Here is a 20,321-nt window from a genome sequence, read left to right on the forward strand (position 1 = left end):
GCTGGCAGCTGTGAGGGTGGAGCCCCTCAAATGAAGACACAGATAAGCTGTGTATCCAGCGTGTTGCTCAGCTGATATCAAGTACAAAGTGCTCAGCTGTGCTGCCTTACACAACTGGGAATTGGCAGTCAATTATAAACAAAAGAACAGAGTAATTATTTTATAGCTAAAGGCTTTTGGATGAAAAGACAACAGAGATAAGAGCTTATTAAGGCCATATTTTGATTTTTCATTCATTCAAGGTTGAACAGACAGTGTGCCTTCTTCAAATGAGTGGACCTTTTTTTTTTCCCTTAATAGAATAAAAATAGCCAGCTAATTTCTGCTTGGCTGGTAGGTCTTCTCTCACGTCTAAAACATAACAAAGAAGGCATCGCTTACATGAGCATGTTATCTCACAGACTCCTCCCAAAGACAAGCAGCTGTCTGAGGAGAACAGCTGGCGTCATGACCAGTGTTTTTCTTTGAGATTGTGACAAATGCTTTCAAAATGCTGCACGTCATTGTGTTGTTTTGAAGAAACACACGTGGTTGTCTGGTTGTTGCTGATTGGAAAAATACAAATAGGTCAGTTTTGCATGAGTACAGTGAGAAGTACATTCACTTTAGTCTGTGAACAGATGATTGTGGAGCCCCAGGCTGTTAACTAAGGCTAAACTAAACGCTCAAACTAGGTGTGCAAAGATATTTTAGACATTTTTTTGTCATCCTGGTTTAAGAGATATAAAGTTTGATCCACATGTGAAAACAATTGTCAATATCTGTAATTCACATGTGAAAATGTGATTGTATTATGTGGAACATTTCATTCACATGTCAAAAAAGGCCAATAACTTTTTATGTCAAGTTCACACATGAATGTATGTGAATCACTTGAGATTTCACTTAAATGTCTAGTTCACATACATTATTTTCTTTTCACATGGTAAAGTTTTAGTTCACATGTGAAAATACCAGATCCACTATCAAAGCTTATAAGAGCCACTATATCAGGCTCCATTTAAGCTCTTTTGCATTTTGACAGTCTGTTACTGGCACAGACTAAATTTCAAACGGCTCCTTGTTCTGCTGCAGCCTGTGTCACAATCCACTTGCTCTACTGTTTCAATACAAATCCTGCATTTAAGTCTTAAAGTTCAGTTCATTGTTTCCCCTTTATCAGATTAACTAATAGGAGGTTTCTCTCCAGTGCCTGCACTGACGCTTTACAGCAGCTTCGACAGTATTTGTATACATGTGCATTTCCTCTGGGTTTCCTCAAGGAATGAGTTACCCCTAATAGGCTACCAAAATGTTAAGTCATTTTGTGTTTAAAAAAAAAAAAAAATCTGTTAATCTGCTGTTGACACTGAAATTGATTAGATTGAATTGAAGTGTTCACGTGAAACAAAATGGGTCACATCAGCTGGGACAGTTTTGGGACTTTTGATGACACTGGCTGGCCTTTCATTTAGTAACTGTGCTGCTCAGTGCTGAGGGAGGAACCGTTTGTGTTTGAACGCCCTCTAGTGGACATTTCCAAACATGCACAACCAACATGAAAGATAGAGTCACTGACTTCAAGTCTGTGAAGAACTACACAGATATAAAACATAAACAAGAAAAGGGGATTTTAATTATGCTTCTCTGCCAAGAGAACCGTTGTTATCACGATGCAGCACATTGGCTAATGATGGGCACTAACACCCAAACAAAAATAATGATGATGATGATAATAATAATAATAATAATAATAATAATAATAATAATAATAATAAATGCAACAGAAACAGTGTGGTCCACATTTATTAATCAATTGAGAAACACAATCTAGAATTTTACATAAACCTCCATAAACATCAACTAAAGAGCTGTGCGATTACATAAAGTAGGTGTGAGTTTAAAAATCCTAAATGTATAAAAAAGATAGAAACTTAAATTAAAAACTTGAGAGTTTATAAAAATTCAATCGCTTAAAAGTGAATATGAAAATTGTGAAAAAATCTTTAAAAAGCAATAGAAATTTTGACATCAATAGCCTATGCACTTTTGTTCAAGGAATGTGATTTCAGGCATCATAACTACCAGTTTATATTGACATATATTATTTTGATATTCACATCTTACATGGCCCGTCCTTTAAAGACCCCAATCAGTCACTTTCTGGTTCCCTGACAAATCTCACCGGCTTCACCGGCGCTTTCAGTCGTTTCTCAACAAAGTCTTGTTTAATCGCATGAGCACAGAATAAAACAAACACAGATACACTCTAAACTTTCCTTACAACCATCCAAAATACCTTCACGTACAAAAAATACAAAGACCATAGTACCGTCGCCTTCAGAGAGTGATGTTGACACCTGTCTTCCTTCACACTGATGCTAGGCCTGTGCTAACATTATCACCACAATATACAGTGTCACCGAGCTGTTAGGAGAGATACATCTTTGGGTTTATTTTGGGGAGTGTGGTCGACACATACATGTTATTTTTGCTCTCTGGTTAAAAAGGTGTAATAAGTTAACCATCGCCTGGGAAATAAAAATCTTGATCCTTGGAGGTCCTGAATTAAGAATAAAAAAAAAATCAATATCAAAAATACTCTAGAGTAAATAAATCTTGTGTATAAATATTGATAAACTGTTGAAGTGTTGTTTTCTGTACTCTAGCACCAATGAGCTTGTTGATGCAAGGACACTTGTCTATGAGAGGGGTGGCTTTTGTTATTCCAAATGGCTGTGATGGTCACACACATAATGATGCTACTGCATAAGAGCTATTGTACACATTACAATGAAAACACATTGCTCTATGAAGCAACTAACACAAGAATCACACGGAGTAAAACAACGAGTGTATAATGATGAACAGTGTAGTGTAATGTAGTGAACAGTTTTGACTCGTAAGTGCTCCTAAAATCAGGGCTGACCACTGGATCACTGCAGGACCGGACTGTTTTGTACCACACGAGAAATCCACGTCTTCAACCACCGCTGTGACTAAAAAAAGACCACTGTGTAAAAACAAAGCAATGGATAACAATGGTGAAAGCTGTCGTGTCATTATCCGCACATTATAATGTACTTAAATTATGGCAGGTGAGAACAAACGCACACACAAACTCGTTGTTTCTATTAATTACACAGATGAAAAGGAATCACACTGTAATATGAGAAGTTGCTGTGGGTTGGCTGTAGAGTTGGAGCAGAGTTTATTTTGTTTCACCAGAAGGAGGACAGGAGCCCAAGAGAGGAGACTTCGGTGAAACCTAGACGAGGGGGAAAAAAGGGGGACGAAAAGGTTTGATTGTTGTTAAATTGGTTGATGAGGTTCAACGATCAGCCACAACATTAACACCACAGGTGAAGTGACAATCCAGTTGCCAGAATAAATGTTGTCACAGTACGTTTCTGCAAACCACGGATAAGTTGAAACTTTTCTTTTCTTGTGGCTGATCGGTGTACGTATATCCTTACGTAGTCTATCCTTGCACATGATTTGAAGGAAAACAAGAACACATAAAGTGGTCGAGAAAATGAAAGCTAATGTGTGAAATTTAAAGGAAAAAACCCAAACTCAATCAGTCAATTCAATCATTACATTTGTTTAGTGTGTTTTGTTTGAGTTGATGGGCTTGAGTGTTGCAGTACTCACAGGGGACGGAGGCTTTGCAAAGTTGAGGTGAGCGTACAGAAGCACAGCAATGTCATTCTGGCTGGCCTCCAGGGCAATGGACAGAGCAGTGCTGCCGTCCTGTAAAGTAACAAGAGGATGATGGTGAGCTGATGGGTAAAACAGAGACGGAGAAAGAAGGAAGGGAAGTAAATGCTTACGTTATCGGTGAGAGTGGCATCACAACCCGGCACAGACAGTAGCTGACGCACAATGTCCACGTGACCGTGTTCGCAGGCACACATGAGTGCCGTGGAGCCGTCGTCATCACGGATGTTGACCTGTGCTCCGCAGGACAGCAGCGCCCGCACCATGTCCCCTCGACCGTGGCTGACCGCTAGCATCAGCGCCGTCTGACCAGCCTACAAACACATTATTCAGAATCTTAAAACATGTAGATCCAATTTCAGATTTCTGCTCTCATGGGTCTCATGGTCTCAAGTCTCATGGGTTTGATGGTTGGTGGAGCTGCAGTACAACCTAAGAGCAGTAGAGGGCATACCTGGCTAGCCTTGGCGTTGACGTCCCCAGTGCGCAGCAGCTGCAGGACAGTTTGAAGGTCGCTGTCTGAGTGGAAGGCAGCCAGAGCCGTCAGCATGATGGCAGTGTAGCCCGCCTTGTTCTGCTTGTCAGCATTACACAGGCCTGTCAGGTGTATAGGGCAATCAGTTTGACAGGTGGTACAACAGCAGCCCAAACAATGACAGGGATGTGCGACATGTTGGAGACGATGTGTGACATTCAAACCAAATGACTGAATACAGGGAAACACCTGACTCAACGGGATGAAGAGGAGTTTAACTTTTATGTGTGTAATCTTGAATGCTTTAGTTAATATCCTTAATTTATGCCCAAATCATGCACATACACACAGCTCACCAGTGTCCAGCAGCAATTTCACCACGGGGAAGTTGGAGTGGGAGACGGTGTAGTGAAGCGCTGTGTTCCCATTGCCGTCTGCCATGTTGATTACAAACTCCAGCAGCTGAGGGGAGACGGAGGCGAAGGTGCTCATGTAGGCCTTGACAACAGCCGTGTCCGCTGCTTTGTGACAGGACACACGCAGCCACTCCTGCAGCACGGTGGTGTAAGCTGCCCTCTGAGATCAGACACAATGAGGACGATTAGAGACACGAACACACTTGACAGACTGCTGGGGAAATGCAACAGAACAGCTCACAGGCACGCAGACTGACCACGGTGAGTATATTAAAATCAAAAGTGAGAAAAGGCTTTGCTGGAGAACAAACCTATTGCAGTTCTTGCAAAAATGCTGAAAAACAGGTTAAGGAAATTGTCAAGTTTTCAGCACAAACCATTCTCTCATTTTTTTAACCTGAGCTCTATTTTTATATGTTTTGGTGTGTAAATGATAAACGGCCTGCGGTGACAGCAATCTATCTTTGTTGACATCTTTAAATGTGTTATTAGGTGATGTGAAAGTATCCCTACAGAAAATCCCTTTTGATTAACCAGAAACAGCCAATATATTGCTCTGTTTAAAGCTATCAAGCAGTCATTTTATCATCGTAAAACTCGACAAAAACAAAATAAAACTCACCAAAACTGTCTTGGTTCGTCTTTCCACTCATCAATCACCAACTCTGGTTCTGGCTTGATCAAAATAAACCCTTAACTCACAGCGTTAGATGTTAAAATATTCTGGCTCTTCGGCTTTTTTCCCTGCTGCTTCTCTGATTTCCTCTCAAAGGGATTTTCACATCTGACACAGTGAATTAAGGATTTATTTCAACCAGACCAGAGGTGATGATTGTTGGAACAGTGGATTTCATTTTGCTTTTCTGTCGAGTTTGGATGAAGTGTGTTTTACGATGATAAAGTGACTGTTTCTGTGGTGGCGTTGGTGGATTTGGCTGTGGTTGTTTCTGGTTAAACAAAAAGGATTTTACTGCTTCACAAAAATTTCTATATTTGTAGAGTTCTTTCCACAATGTTGTCAGACACTTAGGACAACAATGTGAGACTGTCTGTGGCAAAACCACACACTTTGATAGTCAAAGTTGCCCTAAAGGATCACATGTTGTGGCTGCTGGCTGAGGCGATCAACTGATTCTGAAATTTTTGTATCTTTTATTAGTCTACACACCAAAAAGTACTCTAATTCCCCCTTAAACTATCTTTTCCTGAATAATTCAAACATGAAGAGATGCAGTGCACATCTTATATTGCAGGAAACCTATAACCCGTCAGAGTCAGGACAGAGTGTGCACTATTTTTAAGACTTGGTGTTTCCACTTGTGCTTCTGCTTGTTGTTGTCGCTGTGATTGCTTTTAAAACAGGACTCTCCTGGATTTCCTGGGAAGCAGTATTGACACTAAATGGATTATCCTGCTTAAATAAAGTGAACAAAATGAACACCTACTGCTCCTTGTTGGCTGAAGGCATTGGCATCCCCGAGGGCTTTCTGCAGGGCATGAAGAGCCGACATCAGGCTGTCACTCAGCTCCAGTCTGACACAGACAGGGAGACAACATCAGTCACTAAACCTCAAACACTTTATGGTCCTATCAGTCTGTCTGTTAACCATGTGTATGTTTACCTGACTTGTTTGACTGACGCTGTGGCGGTGTCATTGGCCACACTTTCAGCTGCTGGTTGTAACTCTGATTGGCTGCTGAGGACGGTTGTTTCTGACTGGGTGGTGTATTGCTGCTTGATGATCTCAGTGGTTTTAGTGACGCACGGCGATGAAGAACAGGTAACTGAGGACTTTACGGAGCTTTGTTCGGGAGCGGATTCAGTGCTTGATGATGTGGAGGTGATCTCCTGGGTGACTGTGTGTTTTTCTGATGGCTGGTTGACGGTCTCTGTAGAGGCAGGATCGTTTGCTGGACATGGAGGAGTTACAGTGGAGACCGAGGCTGGTGGCTGTGAGGCACAATTTTGTATAACAGTGTCCGGCGCTAGTGACCGGGGGGGTTTGTCTGGCGGTCTTGTGTCTACAGTTGCAGGCTGGTTGGGACTCTGCTGTGAGTCTGGAACGACAGTTTTGACGGCAGTCTGTTGAGGTACACTGTTGATTTCTGGAGGCTGGGAGGCCTGGCTGTGGGTTATTTGCTGGTGCTGGACTGCTGACTCTGGCAGTTTTTCTCTGGCTTCATGATATTCGCTGGAGTCACTGCCCTCATCTGAGCTCTCGCTGCTGCTATCGTCTGATGATGTGGACTCGTACCTGCAAGACAATTAAACATTTCACTGGCAAACATCTCCAAGTCTTTGTTACTCACACCTGTTTCATCAATGTGCGTATATAAGCAAGGAATACACATGCATTTCTACTTTATATCTCCAACAGTATACTCTTGGCTAGAACAGACCAAGGAAGAGTAATTGCACAGCACTCAGTGGATGAAAGTAGTACATACCCTCCATTGACTCCAATGAACTGCAGATTTTTCTTTGTGGAGGGAGATCCTGGTTCACCTTCTGCTTTCCGCTTCATAATGGACCTCAGGGAAGACTGTGGAGATGAGGCTGGAAAAGATACCAATGATCATACTTAGAGCAGGAACATGATGAAGAAGAAGTCAGAGCGGGGTGTTCTGTTCAGTCTGTACCAGTACCTGTCTTTGGGCCTTCTTGTGACTGGACAGCCTCTGTGGATGTATGCAGGTGTGTCTCCCCTTCTTTAGGATGCATCAGAACAGTCTGATTACCAGGCGTGCCTACAGCGATGACAGGAGTAGCGACAGGTACCGAAGTGGACAGCTCGCTCTTTAGGACATCGCGAACCTGCTTGGAGCTGACTGCAATCGGCAATTCAACTGGACCGTCTGTGAGACAGAAAAAAGACCTTAGTAGTCAAATAAAAGCCAAGAGAAATAATCTACCTCATCCAACATTTTTCATGAGAAGTTGTTAACACAAGCTTGTATACCGAGATGTCAGTTCCCGTGTTACATTTGCACAAAATCTAGCGCATTTACATTTACATCAGAAGTGTTTAGCTAGAAACCTCTGACACAGTAAACAAATATTGAACATTATAAGCCTCACAAGGCATTGGACTGCATTAGACAGTTCAGATAAAGGTAACACATTAGTAACTGTGACTAATTAGTAACTCAGTGTCCTTGATCCTACACTACCAGCTGACCTTCAGCTTGTCCTCTGTGGTGGCCCTCCACGACTCCACCAGCTGGTTGAAGCGAGGGGGAGCTGCAGGTTTCTGCTCGGAGCAGAGTGCCCACCTCCATCACCTTAGGCTGCTCCAGTGTGTACACCTGGATTCCCACAGTCCTCTGTTCCCTCTGTTGGGGCAGCTGTGTGAAGCTGACCAGAGTGTGCAGGCTGCAGTCTTGGGGCTCCTGCCAGCCCATGCTGGTGGCCATGACTGGATGCTCTGCCTGAGGTGCGCTCTGGACTGTTTCAGCCTGCTGCTGTGCACTCTGTAGCTCCTGCATCGTCCTCTTTAGCTGGCCCTCAAGCTGACCCACTTGATTCTTAAGAGCCTCTGCTTCTGGCAGGAGCCCCAGATCCTCCTCCCGAACCCAGACTCCCACCTGATGACTGCCCCTTGTGTCCTCTGGTCCCACTCCGATGGTGCGCACTTCTCGCTTTGCATCTGGTCGCGCTCCACCCACAATCACTGTGTCCTCGATCTCGCACCCTGAGTCTTGCTTGGAGCCCTCAGGTGTGGTGGGAGACAGTGGCCCTGCTGGCTTGTTGCTGCCCTTAGCTCCATTATTCGCCTCCTCCTCAGGGATGTCGATGTAGAGCTCTCCTCTGGGGCGACCTCGGCTGAAACCCAGAGTATGACCTAGAAACTTCTGGCTCTTCAGCTGGACGCTGAGCTGCCGCTTCTCCTCCTGCAGCACAGAGATTTTGACCTGCAGCACAGGGATGGTCTTCACCTGCTCCTCCAGCTCCCTTATCTTCCTGAGGGCTGCAGCCATCTGCTCCCTGACATGCTGCAGGTGTGCTGGTGTTGGGGTCACTGGAGTGGAAAGACCAGAACTCAATGGGGTGAAGGATCCGCCTCCCCCATGGGCTCGGTTGAAGCTGTGTGCACTGCTCAGAGAGGTGTTCGAGCCTGCCATGCTGCTGTGCATGCTGCCAAGGTTGGAGAATCTCCGCCCCTCTTTCTCCTCCTCCAGCTTCCTGCGTGCATCCAACAGGGTCTTCTCCACCCGTGCAGTGCTGAAGCTGGGCCTGTGCGACGTGTGGTAGCCTGGGGCACAGTAGGAGAAGGAGGAGTGCCGGCTGTCCATGCTGGTGTTGGAGCACAGAGACTCCGTGGAGGTCCACCAGGAGCCGGTGTAGCCATAGCCGCGAGGCAGGGAGCCATATCGTGGCCGTCGTTGGATAGGCACCTTCTTGATGGTGTTTCCCTTCTCTATGTCGTTAACATATTTGAGGAAGTCTAGGTCCAGACGGTATCCATAGGGGGTCTCCACTGAGTAGGGCGCCTCCTGTTCTTTGCCGTGCAGGGAAGGGGGAGCAGGCGGGTTGAGTTTCCCTGCGGGGGAAGGAAATCAACTTTAAACAAACGGAAATCTGCGTCTAATCTTGGGCTCAGACTTCAGAAAATAGCTGCAACTTTGGGCTTTAAGAAACAATCACTAATATAGGTTCAAAGTGGACTGGTGCAGTCACTATAACCTGACCCCGTAAAGTGTCTTAACAGTGCAACTATTAAATCACTTTAAAGTCCAAGCAAAAATAATTAATTATTTTAATATAATATCATTAATATGTGGAGCAGTTTCAGTAAAAACAAGTGGAGGTGCACCTGGGAAGCCGGGGTCCATATGCAGCACCTGAGCCATTATGAGCCTGTGGCAGCCACTCAAACAGTCACCCAGGAACTCTCGCCTGTGGAGAAACAGAGACATGTCGGATTAATAAATGAACACACAAGAGATGTTTTAAAAAAAGAGTTGTTTTGCTTCCAATAATATGAAGCCAGTTCAATAATAAATGAGTATGTGTGCAGGACAAAAATAGCATTTATATGGACATCTTGATGACACAGATGTGAGTTTGCTATAAATTATTGCTGTTTTTGACCCTCTTGTTCCTTTTTGTTCCTGTGACGGTCAGAAATAGTTTTACTGTTTCTTTCACTACATCACCCCCGTGCACCCTTTTCTAATTTTATCCCTTCATTTTTTGGAGCGTAGTGGGTCACACTCGATTGTGTGTTTGTTTCGGATAGCATTCAGAGATGAGGAGTTACAGGGGAAAGTTTCCTGGCAGCTAATTCCAGGACAGAGGTTTGAGACTGCCAGTTACAACCTTATTAGGAATCATCTGTGCACGCTAACTTCGCCTCTCAATTTAGGGTTTACAGACACTCTCTCCTCTTTCTCTCCTCGCTCTCTCCACGTCTTCCCCCTCCTGCTTCTTCTCTATTTGTGCTCCTTTTATGTTTTTTTCTGGTGCTTTCTCCCCCGCTTGACGTCAGCTGATGATCAGGAGGTTTCAGCTGGTCGTTGTCTCTCACTCCCTCCACACTCACTCGCTCATTACTTCAGCACAGAAGGCATAGTGAATTGCTGAGCACTTCAATGCATTTTTCATACCAGGGGTAATGCATTTGGACTCTTACAAACACAAGATTGTGCTTTTTCTTCCCACAGAGAGCAACACAGTGCCAGCAACGACAGAGAGTCCACAACGCCAGTGCCTCTGAGTTTGTGTCTGCTTGGAAAAGATTAACTTTCTAGGTCATCACTTTGTGGGAACTGGGGATGTAATGTTTAAGCCACCCACAGCATTAGTCAGTCGAACATCGTTATACTACTTCAAGCAGCTAAGATCAGAAGTTTGGACTGCAAACCTCCTCTTTGTTTTTGAGGGCACACTCAGTTCACTTCACGTCAAGGCTGCTGTTCTGTTTCCTCAGCTTCTTTAAGTCGAGCTCTCACTCTTTCTCTCTCACTCACTATCTTGTGACTGTAGACGGTGCTTGCTCGTTTGTGAAAAGTAGGACACTTGGAAACACTGACGAACTGGACTTGGTATTTTTGAAGTCCTGCAGTCAGTTTAATGTCCCGGTGCGATTCCCCTTATCTGTGCCCCTTCATCACCCTCTCATACCGAGATAGCCACACACTCTGAGGGCATGGAAAATACTGTATGTGTGCACGTACAGACGCTGAGAGAATTAAAAGTACTACTCGATCCACTGTGATGAGATTACACTGTTAAATTTAAAGGCCATCAACACTAAACCGTCTATATTTTAGCGTACGGTTGAGGAATTTATCGGATGTCCTTGATGTTAATTTTAAGACTTTTAAGAGATCTGTAGAGAAAAAAAAACTAAATACGATAAAAACTCTCTTTCATCCGACATGAATGCGTTTTATCTGATCTGGAATAAGTTCATCAAATGTTCTGAGTCTCGGTTTCTCTCCAGTGTGGAATGAAAGTGTCAGATTGATTACATGCTGCATGTCGTACAGTGCGGTCTGGGTACGACTGCCTGTGTGAGAAAGTGAGGACAGGACAGGGAGAAGGGGAGTGGCTGGGAGAAAGCAGGCATGTGTGAGTGTACAGGAGGGTGGAGGACAGCGCTGACAGGGGACAGTTGATGAGATATAATTAGAATCTGCAGTTTAGCAACCAAACATCCCAGCCCAGCAGACGAGACCGACACTGTCCACTTGACTCCTCTTTGAATCTTACAGGGTGGTTTCCTTCAAATCATATCTACACGCACAAAGTCAAATGTCTGGGTGCCATTCCTCCCACATCGCCCCCTCAAGCCTCCACATCTGCCTCTCCAACAGTGGCTCACTGGCTGTTTCAGACGTGTTAGCATGTGTGTACGTACTGTACGTACTCTCCCTGAGTGTGTGTGTGTGTATGTAGGGTGGAGAAGCTGACCTTCCTCCCTCTCTCCCAGCTCTCAAACAGAGTTCCTTTGAGATGACATCTGAACAGAAACCAGTGTGCGCTGCCCTTCCCCAGCGTCACACCACCATTCTGGCCCCATCCAGGACAAATGTCTTGCCCCCATTATACCCCCTCCTCCTCTACCTCCCCATACAGCTGCATACCATACCATCGGAAGTTAACATCGCCTGGTCTACTCCCTCCATCCCCTGCTATTAAGATTAAGACAGCCCTCAGGGGGTAAGATGCAGGTCATCCAGCACAAATTACATGTCTGTGGTATGTCCTGTAAGATGTCACGAGAATAACTGCATTATCCTGAAGCGTCTTTGGCCTCTCGCAGCATGCAGTGCAAAATGTTTGTTTTTGCAAGGCAGCTTCAGGTTTATTCATTTCAACTGAACTCCTGCATCTGGAGGATTAAAAACTGGATTTGATTAACAGTGTGTATATACATTCTTGTCTCTTTGGTGTGTCAGAGGATTGAGACCACCCTGAAAAGTAATTTAAGATGCCAGGCTTCATTTTGAGGTCAGCTCTCCCAAGTTTATCAAACTCATTGCTTCCATTCATTGAGTCACCTTATTATTATTGCCATTACAAAGGATTAGACCTCAGTATTGCTAAGTCAGAAATACCACTCTTCCCGCCACCCAGAGAAGATCTTTATGGATTTTTCCACTGCCTTACTGACTCTCTCAGCCATTGGTGATTACTATTCTGCTCAAGCTTGGGAATGGTTTGTGAATTAGGAAAAGAGGGATTTATTTTCCGCTTCATACCAGCTGCTTGCGCTGCAAGGATGGGATCTCTCCTCCCCGGGCTCCTTGCTCTCCCTTCCTTTTCTTGCACTCTAACAGTCAGCACCTGTGGGAAACAAGAATAAAGGAAATTTGAACTTTTGCGGTCACGGCTTTCGATTGTAGCAGTGTGCAGGCCAGAAAAAATGTGAATCACATGAATATAAAAGGAGACGTGGACAAGTAGTCATCAGGGGACGTCTATTAAAAGGTGTGCAGCTCTGTTGACACGGAGATAAAAACAGACTTATGACAGGTTACAAAAGAGTCGTCTCCCCACAAGAGTGTAAACACGGGATGTAGCAGAGCCAGAAAAAACATTCCAGCGGTTTTGACCGACACGCCGGATGTGAACAATATACCCCCATGAAATGCCAATCACTCTCTCATAGTGCAGCCTGATCCAAGCTAAGCTTTCTAGAAACACCCCATTCCTCTCCCCAATTAAAGGCTCTCTAATCAATTCAAGGCTGGGAACCTCCCTGCCATGTGATTGGGCAATGTTTTCTGTTTTCTTGCCTCCGTGACTAACACTCCCCAATCCGCCGGTACACACACACACGCCCTCCAGTTTTTGTGGGAACAGCCGTCACCCGCACACATCACCTTTAAAGACTTAAAGCCAGACTGATTTCATGAGCCTTATAATGCGTTCACACAGACGTGAACCGTGAGATTCAGCTCCTGCATGTGTGCGTGTCCACCAGATAAGCTGCATGAGCGCGTCTGCTGATTCTCACACTCCGACTCCGGCTGCTGCCGAAGTGTGGTCGACATTTTGTCGGAGGGTCTCGCAGCCCAAAAAACGCTGATGGGTGACCTTTGCGTAATATCATAACAAGACTTGCTGTTGTTCGCTCTATTGTTTTATGCTGTTGTCTTGCCAATACCACAGAGGGTGGAAGGGTAGGGGGAGAAACAGACCTTTTAGACTGGAACGACAGCCAAATCACAAAGAGCCATTCATTCGGCCTCTAGTTCCACAGCTGGTTCTAATATAAAGCAAGGAGGGGCATCTCAGAGAGAGGGAGACGGAGAGAAACAGTGTGTGTACGAGTGTGTGGCGAGGAAATTTGCCTCAAAACAAACAAACAGTTGATGAGGTGCTGTTATAGACCCAAACACTGACAAACACTGGAAATACAAAGAGCAGGACTGAGTGATTGATATCTAGATCCAGAAAATGACTGGCTAGCTGTGCAGCTAATTGCGTACGATAACACAATATTACGAATGCATCAACATCTGATTATAGAAACGTATATACCAAACCACTCTCGAAGGACAGGATCAGAGACTATATGGAGCGTTTAGACATAACCCTGATGGCACATACTTGTGTAAGACAAATACCAAACTTTACAGGAGACAACTTGAACTCCCATCGACTCCCACGCAGCACAGATGAAAACACACAGATCCCCCCGACACACCAACACTGGCCGCGGCCTGAAGACTCCCACAGTTCAACAAACACAGCTGTAGCTTTTAAATTGATTTATTCGGGGAACGGCACCAGTGACATATGAAAGCAAAATGATTTAGCAGTTTTTAATTTGTCTGCGAATCTAATGGTGGGATGATACATTTCTGATTTACTGCCTATTAACCGCCGATGAGTAGCAACATTTTGACAACAAGTGATTAATGCACCTTGAGAAGGTCACTGCGTTGCCGCTGCATGTCACTCTCATCATACCAAGCTAATTGATGTGGCAAACCAGGAGACGGTATGTTGCAACAGTCTGAGGTCTGATGAAGAAAGGGTTACAGGAAAGGGAGCTCCATCTTTCTATTCCCAAAGGATCCAGAAACAACCCAGGCACTTCCTCCCAGCCCAGGAGAAAGAGTAACAAGGAGGAGGAGAGCATAAACGAAGAGGAAAATAAGGAACAGGGGTAAGAGGGAGAGAAAGTAGGGGAGAGCAGTACAGTATGTGAGGGAGGGTGGGAGAGAAAGAGTGGGAATGTGAGGAAAGAAAGGCAAAACTGCAAGAGGAGGGGGGAAGAAAAAAGAAATGCTGCTGAGAGTTTTAGATGGAAACTTCTCGAATGAGGAGACCATGACTGCTCTCTGATTTGGACTCCAGTCGTATGAATCACAGCAAATCCTGACACCAGAATGTATTCTGCTGCTGTTAACGCGGGAAAAAACAGCAGACTGAGGGCCTCACAATGAGTATATAAAGTTTCAAAGGACCTTTGCTGATAATCTTAAATGGCTCCGCCTAGAAGATTACCATCATTTGTGCATTCCACTCCTAAAAATAGGCCGACAATAGACAATCCCAACTAGAAGCTACACTTTGTCTTGCTAAAAAAAGATGATTGTTGTTCAGAGGTTTTTTTTCCTCAGAGTAGCAGGCCGCAGAGACCTGAATATAGACACGCCGAAGAGTTTCAAATTTTAGATAAAGATCACAACGGGAGGAGGAGGAGGTTGTGAATCCATCTCGTAGGACTTCTTTGTCCTCCTCGTGACTCTGCAGCACAGATGGCTTCATTCAGCCAACTGGTCCTCAATGAATAATAAATCAGAAAAGATTATAACAAAACTCTTCCCTGAACAGCTAAAGAATCGTACTGTAGAGGCAACAACAGCCATTTGTCAACCAGCATAAAGCGGCTGAAGGGTGTACGTCACTGCCTGTCAGACGGGGCTTCGGCATGCGTAACGAGGCCAGATGATCTCATATCAACATGGAAAAGACTGTGTGCAAGTGGACATGTGTTTTTTTGACTAGTTTGGGCTTTAACCTCAGGACAGTGAAATCATAATCCAATGGGACGTCCCCTCCAGGACTGTCTGCCCTTTCACAGAAAGCCCTGTTTTTTACATTAAGGAGCGTTGGTATGGAGGAGCAGACGGCGCTGGGCTGAGCAGCCTGCTGCTGGCTAGAGTACGGCCAAGGGGAGGGGCTGGCCAGCTCCCATTACTCCTGGAACAGGAGCAGAGTAAACACCCGCCAGCCTGCTATTGGTCATTGTGCATGACCTCCAACAGGAAACTGAGCAAGGGTGGGGCTGAGCAGCAAGGAGCGGCACCGGAAAAAAAGGACAAAAAAAAGGGCATTTGGGAGAAATTCCTGTGCAGTTGCGGAGGTGGGGATTAAGAATGATGCCGAGCAGAAAGGCCAGGGCGCTGCACCCTTTGCAGGAAACAGTGAGGTCGGGAGGGGAGGAAGACGAAGTCCAGACGGCAGTAAGACGGGTGGTGGGGAGCCGGTCAGAGCAGCGACGGGGTTAAAAGCTGAGGTCAGCGTGTGATGTGGTACCGAGCGGACAGCCCAGCAGAGCAGAGGAAGTAATCTGACTGCAGCGGTGATGTAGTTAAAGTGGTTCCCTCTCAGGGATCTTATCAATTACTTCCTGATTCAATGAGAGCTGTTCATCAAAAGTCTCTGTGGACATAAAGACAACAAAACAGGGCAGGAAAACATCCGTAACACTGACTGCTCCAACATGTTTGTGTGCTTTACTGGACAGAAAAGTCCATCTTGCTTTTCTGAGTGATTAATGTATTAAAGGAGATCAAGTCAGATTATTGGAGCAGATAATGAATTACTGACCCCAGTACCTCAAAAGCCAGATTAGACCATATGTTCACTGAAAGCATTACTATAGCTGGTTCCCCAATTAAGACAGTTAAGTAGGAGTATTATCCCTCACTGTCTCCACCAAATAATATACTGCGCCGTATGTTTATCCCTACTTTATTAATTAATAAACATTTAAGAACTTCGGCTTTATCATCATAAAAAATGATGTTGTGATGGTGTGAAAATGTTCTGACGGATGGAAAACCCTGAAAAAGTACATTTACTTACCCAGGAACAATGTTCAAGTACTTGTGCTTTACTTGAGTATTTCAATTGTCTGCTACTTAATACTCCACTACATTTTAGAGGCAAATATTGAGCTTTTCCCTGCACTACAGTTATTTGATAACTTTAGTTTTACTTTGCAGACTGTGTGAGACATCTGAGCCAAAGAAGCACACTTTGAAATTGATTATTTTATCAGCAGTTGGATGAAAAAACACTGATTCTGATCAGAAAAATGCTGAATGTCGGATCTGATAATCGGTCGATAACTAGCATAAAGCTTGTGCACACATGTAAATATATGTAGAATTTACTTTTACTTGTACTTTTGATACTTAAGTACATTTAATATCACATACTTAATGACATATCCATTCACTTTTACCAAAGTGATATTTCAACACAATATTTTTACTTTCACTGAAGTATGACGTCTGTGTACTTTTAACAACGCTGTGGGAGAGGCTTTTTTTAACTTAACTGGGGCATGTGCAGACACAATTAAATAAATACTGTCACCTCACTTGTAAACTTTATTATAAAAGGCTGAGACTACATTGTTGATTAATCTGTCGATTCATTAATCAGTTCTTTGGTCTACGTGTCCTGTTTTGTCCACAACCCAAAGAGATCCAGTTGACTGTCACAGAGGAAGAAAGAAACCAGAAAATATTCACATTTAAGAAGCTGTGAACACAAACATTTGACTTTTCCCCCTCAAAATTAGTTGGAGATGAATTTAATAGCCGATAACTAATCGATCCATCCTGACTTTCCTTATCACAAGCGATAAAAATTATGGTCTATGCTGTGTGTTGTTTCATCAGAGCAGATTATTCATTTAGCAGTAAAACTGTCTGGATTAGCTAATCAGTGGTCGACTCTAGACAGTGACAGACAGTCTCATGCAGGTTCAGGGTGTAATTTCATTATCCTTGCTAAACCATTTAAATGCCCGGCGTGTGGCCCAGTGTGCAAATGGGGTTTATAACCCTGCATTCCTCCACAGCACCCCTGGGTCCAAATGCTGTAATGAGACAATCACATTCCAGCTCGGTGAAAAAAAAAAAAAAACCTGCTGGAGGAAACTTCAGCTGCTGACGAACCCGAGCAGAGATCCCCAAACTGCATTCGGGGGACTCCCAGGGGTCTGTGATGGGATTCAAAGGGGTGGAGGAAAAGTCATTTTTCACTATTTTTACACTCACTATCTCAAAACTAGCAATCACATCAGGACATATTCAGTTATCTGTTCATAAGGGAAGCCTCACTACAACTAATACAAGAGTCCTGAGATAAATCATGAAGGTTATGATGTTAATTTTTTGTCGAAACTGTTATTCTGTCCACCAAATTCAAATCACGAGGAGTTAATCAAATACTGGACTGAGGAGTCGAGCCACACGACCAGCCCATGTGACGACACCGATGACAGGACAGAGCCCGACTGAGTGCCATGCAGCTGCTGCAATCTGTGGCTGTTCACTGGTAGGTGATTTAATACAGCCAGCAGCCTCACTACACAACAGCAGGGACAGTGGTGTATTGTGTGATGCAGTTAACAGGCTGATGACTACACCCCCCCCCCCCCACATCCTGCCAAGTTGTGCATGTCCCTCATCAAAACAACATCTGAAGTGCTTACTGATGAATCTGGACAGTCTGCTGCACATACCATGAGTAATCCTGTCACATTAAGTTCATTTTCAAACAAACAATCCTCCTCACTAACACAAAACAATCACATATTCAAGGAGAGGACATGCTCTTCGCCTAATAAGGCCTAACAAATCTGTTTATTGAAGGAAATCAGTTCCCATTATAGCTTTTGCACGATCGGAAAAGTAAAATCAGTTGAACAGAGTTTCGTGTAGTTTTCCCCCCTCCTCCTGACGCAGCTGACACACAGCTCCATCAGCCCTCATCCATCCTGGGAGGTTATAAACTCCCCCCGGTGTCCGCTGATCATCCGCAGGCGGCGAGACGAGCAAATTTGAGGGCAAAGCAGCGGCAGCGAAAAGCTGACGAACATCTGGAAGTGATGAGAACTTGCAGAATGCACGGACCCACCCTCTCCCCCGAGCCTCCAGTCGTCACTGAGCTTTTCCCTTTTTTTTCCCCCTTTTCTTTAGTGAAAATGCTCAGATTGTCGCGGCCGATCATGTGTCGGGCATGTGGGGGAAAGTTTCATAATGAAGAGCAAACACAAACACAAACACACACCGAAATGTGCTGCAACGTGCAGTTTATTCTGAGCTGAAAGTCCTGCTTTGATTAAAGAAGGAAAAAGTTGAGGCCGTGTGCAGAAACCTTTCTCCATTAGCCCCGTGTGACCATAATAATACAGACTGTAGCCTACATGATGGATTTAACAGGGTTACTGTACAGAAAATGACCCTTTGTACAGACGATTATATTATATTATAATAAGAAAAACCAAATGAAATGTAGAGTCTCTGCAAACAGACATTTATTTGTGATTCGTGCGCCTTCATTTCATTTGGTTATATTGTTATTATCATTATAATTATTATTATTATTATTATGACAATAAAGCGATTTCTCGTGAACGGCGCCTCCGTCACTGATGCTCTGAACAAAAAGACACGCACCGGAGGAGCGAGAGACTCATCCACAGTCCTCCACAGGTAAACAAACACTAATGAGACATTATGAAACCCAATTAGTCCGAGCAGCTGGTGCTGATATACAGTAATAATAATCTCAGAGAAGCTGCGGTGGTTCTGGAGGATGGAGGAGCCGTTACTTCGCAGAGAGAGGAGCGGAGTGGGGGAATGGGCAGGACCGACGCTTCACAAAAGAAGTCTCACTCCCGAGAAGGCGCCTCTTCTGAAGCGCGTTAAAATACAAGAAAACACAGAGACGCAGGACCAGGATCCACGCACAGACGAGAGGGGAACTTATTTAGCGTTTTCTTACCTGCCCTCTGGAAATCCTTTCAGCCGCCTCGGCCCAGGAGCGCTCACTGACAGAGAGACAAAAACACCGCAGACAAGATGCTCCGCGCCGCCTCCCGCTGCTCTTAAAGGGCCAGCAGCCACGAGGCCGGGCTGGGAGCTCCATCATCTACAGGGGGCTTTAATCATGGGAGAGGCCTTCTCCGTGCATCTTCATCATCATCATCATCGTCATCTTCCTCAAGGAAATCCAAACAGCAACCTTCAGTGACTTTAAAGGCCGTTCAAGGACCTCCAGGGAAGCAATCATGGGAAGGCAGTGATGGTAGAAGTTAAAGCAGAAATACCTCAAGGTACATTTACTGCACACAGAATCTTACTCAAATAAAAGTACAGAAGTGTGAGCAGTAAAATATACTTATTTTACAGTGATACATTCATTATTTTTATATATAATATTCATAATAATGTTTTCATTAATGTATAATTACCTCAAAAACTTAAGAATTGCTGTGTTTTAGTTTTTAAGACGGAGCCTCTCACATTTTTCATGTTTTTCTGTAGGGATGATTGAGGCGAGGGGTGTTCAGTTGGTTGCAGTCTGCAACCACACCGCTAGACCCCACTAAATCCCACGCACTGGACCTTTAAGGGCTTGCCAAGAAAGTCCAAGGGTCTCCAAGGACAACAAAGAACGTCAATGGAAGCAGAGAGTAGATCACCTAAACACTTTAGGATGTCAATGATTTTCAAGCACTTTCAAAGTCCTCTAAGGACCTACAAGGAATTACATCAAACTAAAGATACATTAAGTACCAGTGAGGAACTCCAAGGACCACCAAGGACATTTAAGGACCTGCACAAATAGAATAAAAATGTAATTGAAATCTATTGAAATGTCAATTGTTGAAACTTAATATTTACAGAAAACTTCCCCACAGATAATGTTTTGTATGTTTTTAGGAAAACCCCTTTTGCATTCCCATTGTCATCTGTGTGGACCTGCTCCCTGTGTTTTTCACTTATCAGTAGATGAACCTTGACTTTCTTGTCATCTGTTGCCAGTACATCTGGCACAAACACACTGAGTGATCTTATTAACTGGAAAACTTCCTCTCCTCAGCTCTGATTGATTGAGCCTTTGTAAAGTACCTGATTATAAACGCGGAGCCCTTTGTTCTGGTATTAGACAAACATCGCAGGCTATACTGTGGATTGCCCTACCGCCAAGGGAAATTAGACTGATGGTATGGAAAAAGGAGGTC

General features: G+C 44.3%; 1 protein-coding gene across 1 annotated transcript; it reads right to left on the reverse strand.

The window, feature by feature from the left end:
* Nucleotides 1–1,769: 1,769 nt before the first annotated feature.
* On the reverse strand, nucleotides 1,770–19,369 carry kank2 (KN motif and ankyrin repeat domains 2). The gene is made up of 13 exons (XM_084371365.1): nucleotides 19,079–19,369; nucleotides 12,298–12,382; nucleotides 9,405–9,487; nucleotides 7,770–9,131; nucleotides 7,237–7,446; nucleotides 7,039–7,147; nucleotides 6,213–6,845; nucleotides 6,036–6,123; nucleotides 4,531–4,750; nucleotides 4,154–4,296; nucleotides 3,813–4,013; nucleotides 3,634–3,732; nucleotides 1,770–3,247 (listed from the first exon to the last, which is right to left on the reverse strand). Exons 3-13 carry the CDS (start codon nucleotides 9,439–9,441, stop codon nucleotides 3,191–3,193), a joined length of 3,159 nt encoding a protein of 1,052 aa, XP_084227491.1. The 5' UTR covers nucleotides 9,442–9,487; nucleotides 12,298–12,382; nucleotides 19,079–19,369; the 3' UTR covers nucleotides 1,770–3,190.
* Nucleotides 19,370–20,321: the final 952 nt, after the last annotated feature.

The sequence above is a fragment of the Pagrus pagrus genome (assembly GCF_965226575.1).
Source record: "Pagrus pagrus genome assembly, chromosome: 13".
NCBI classification, from domain to species: Eukaryota; Metazoa; Chordata; class Actinopteri; order Spariformes; family Sparidae; genus Pagrus; species Pagrus pagrus.

What these genes read in the sequence shown, in the direction of transcription:
- kank2 (XM_084371365.1), bottom strand. Translation starts at nt 9,441, where the DNA reads ATGGCTCAGGTGCTGCATATGGACCCCGGCTTCCCAG. An exon ending in TTCATTGGAGTCAATGGAGG is followed by an intron (nt 6,846 to 7,038) that starts GTATGTACTACT and finishes ATTGTCTTGCAG; the next exon opens with GTACGAGTCCACATCATCAG. An exon ending in CCTTCAGCCAACAAGGAGCA is followed by an intron (nt 4,751 to 6,035) that starts GTAGGTGTTCAT and finishes GTCTGATCTCAG; the next exon opens with AGGGCAGCTTACACCACCGT.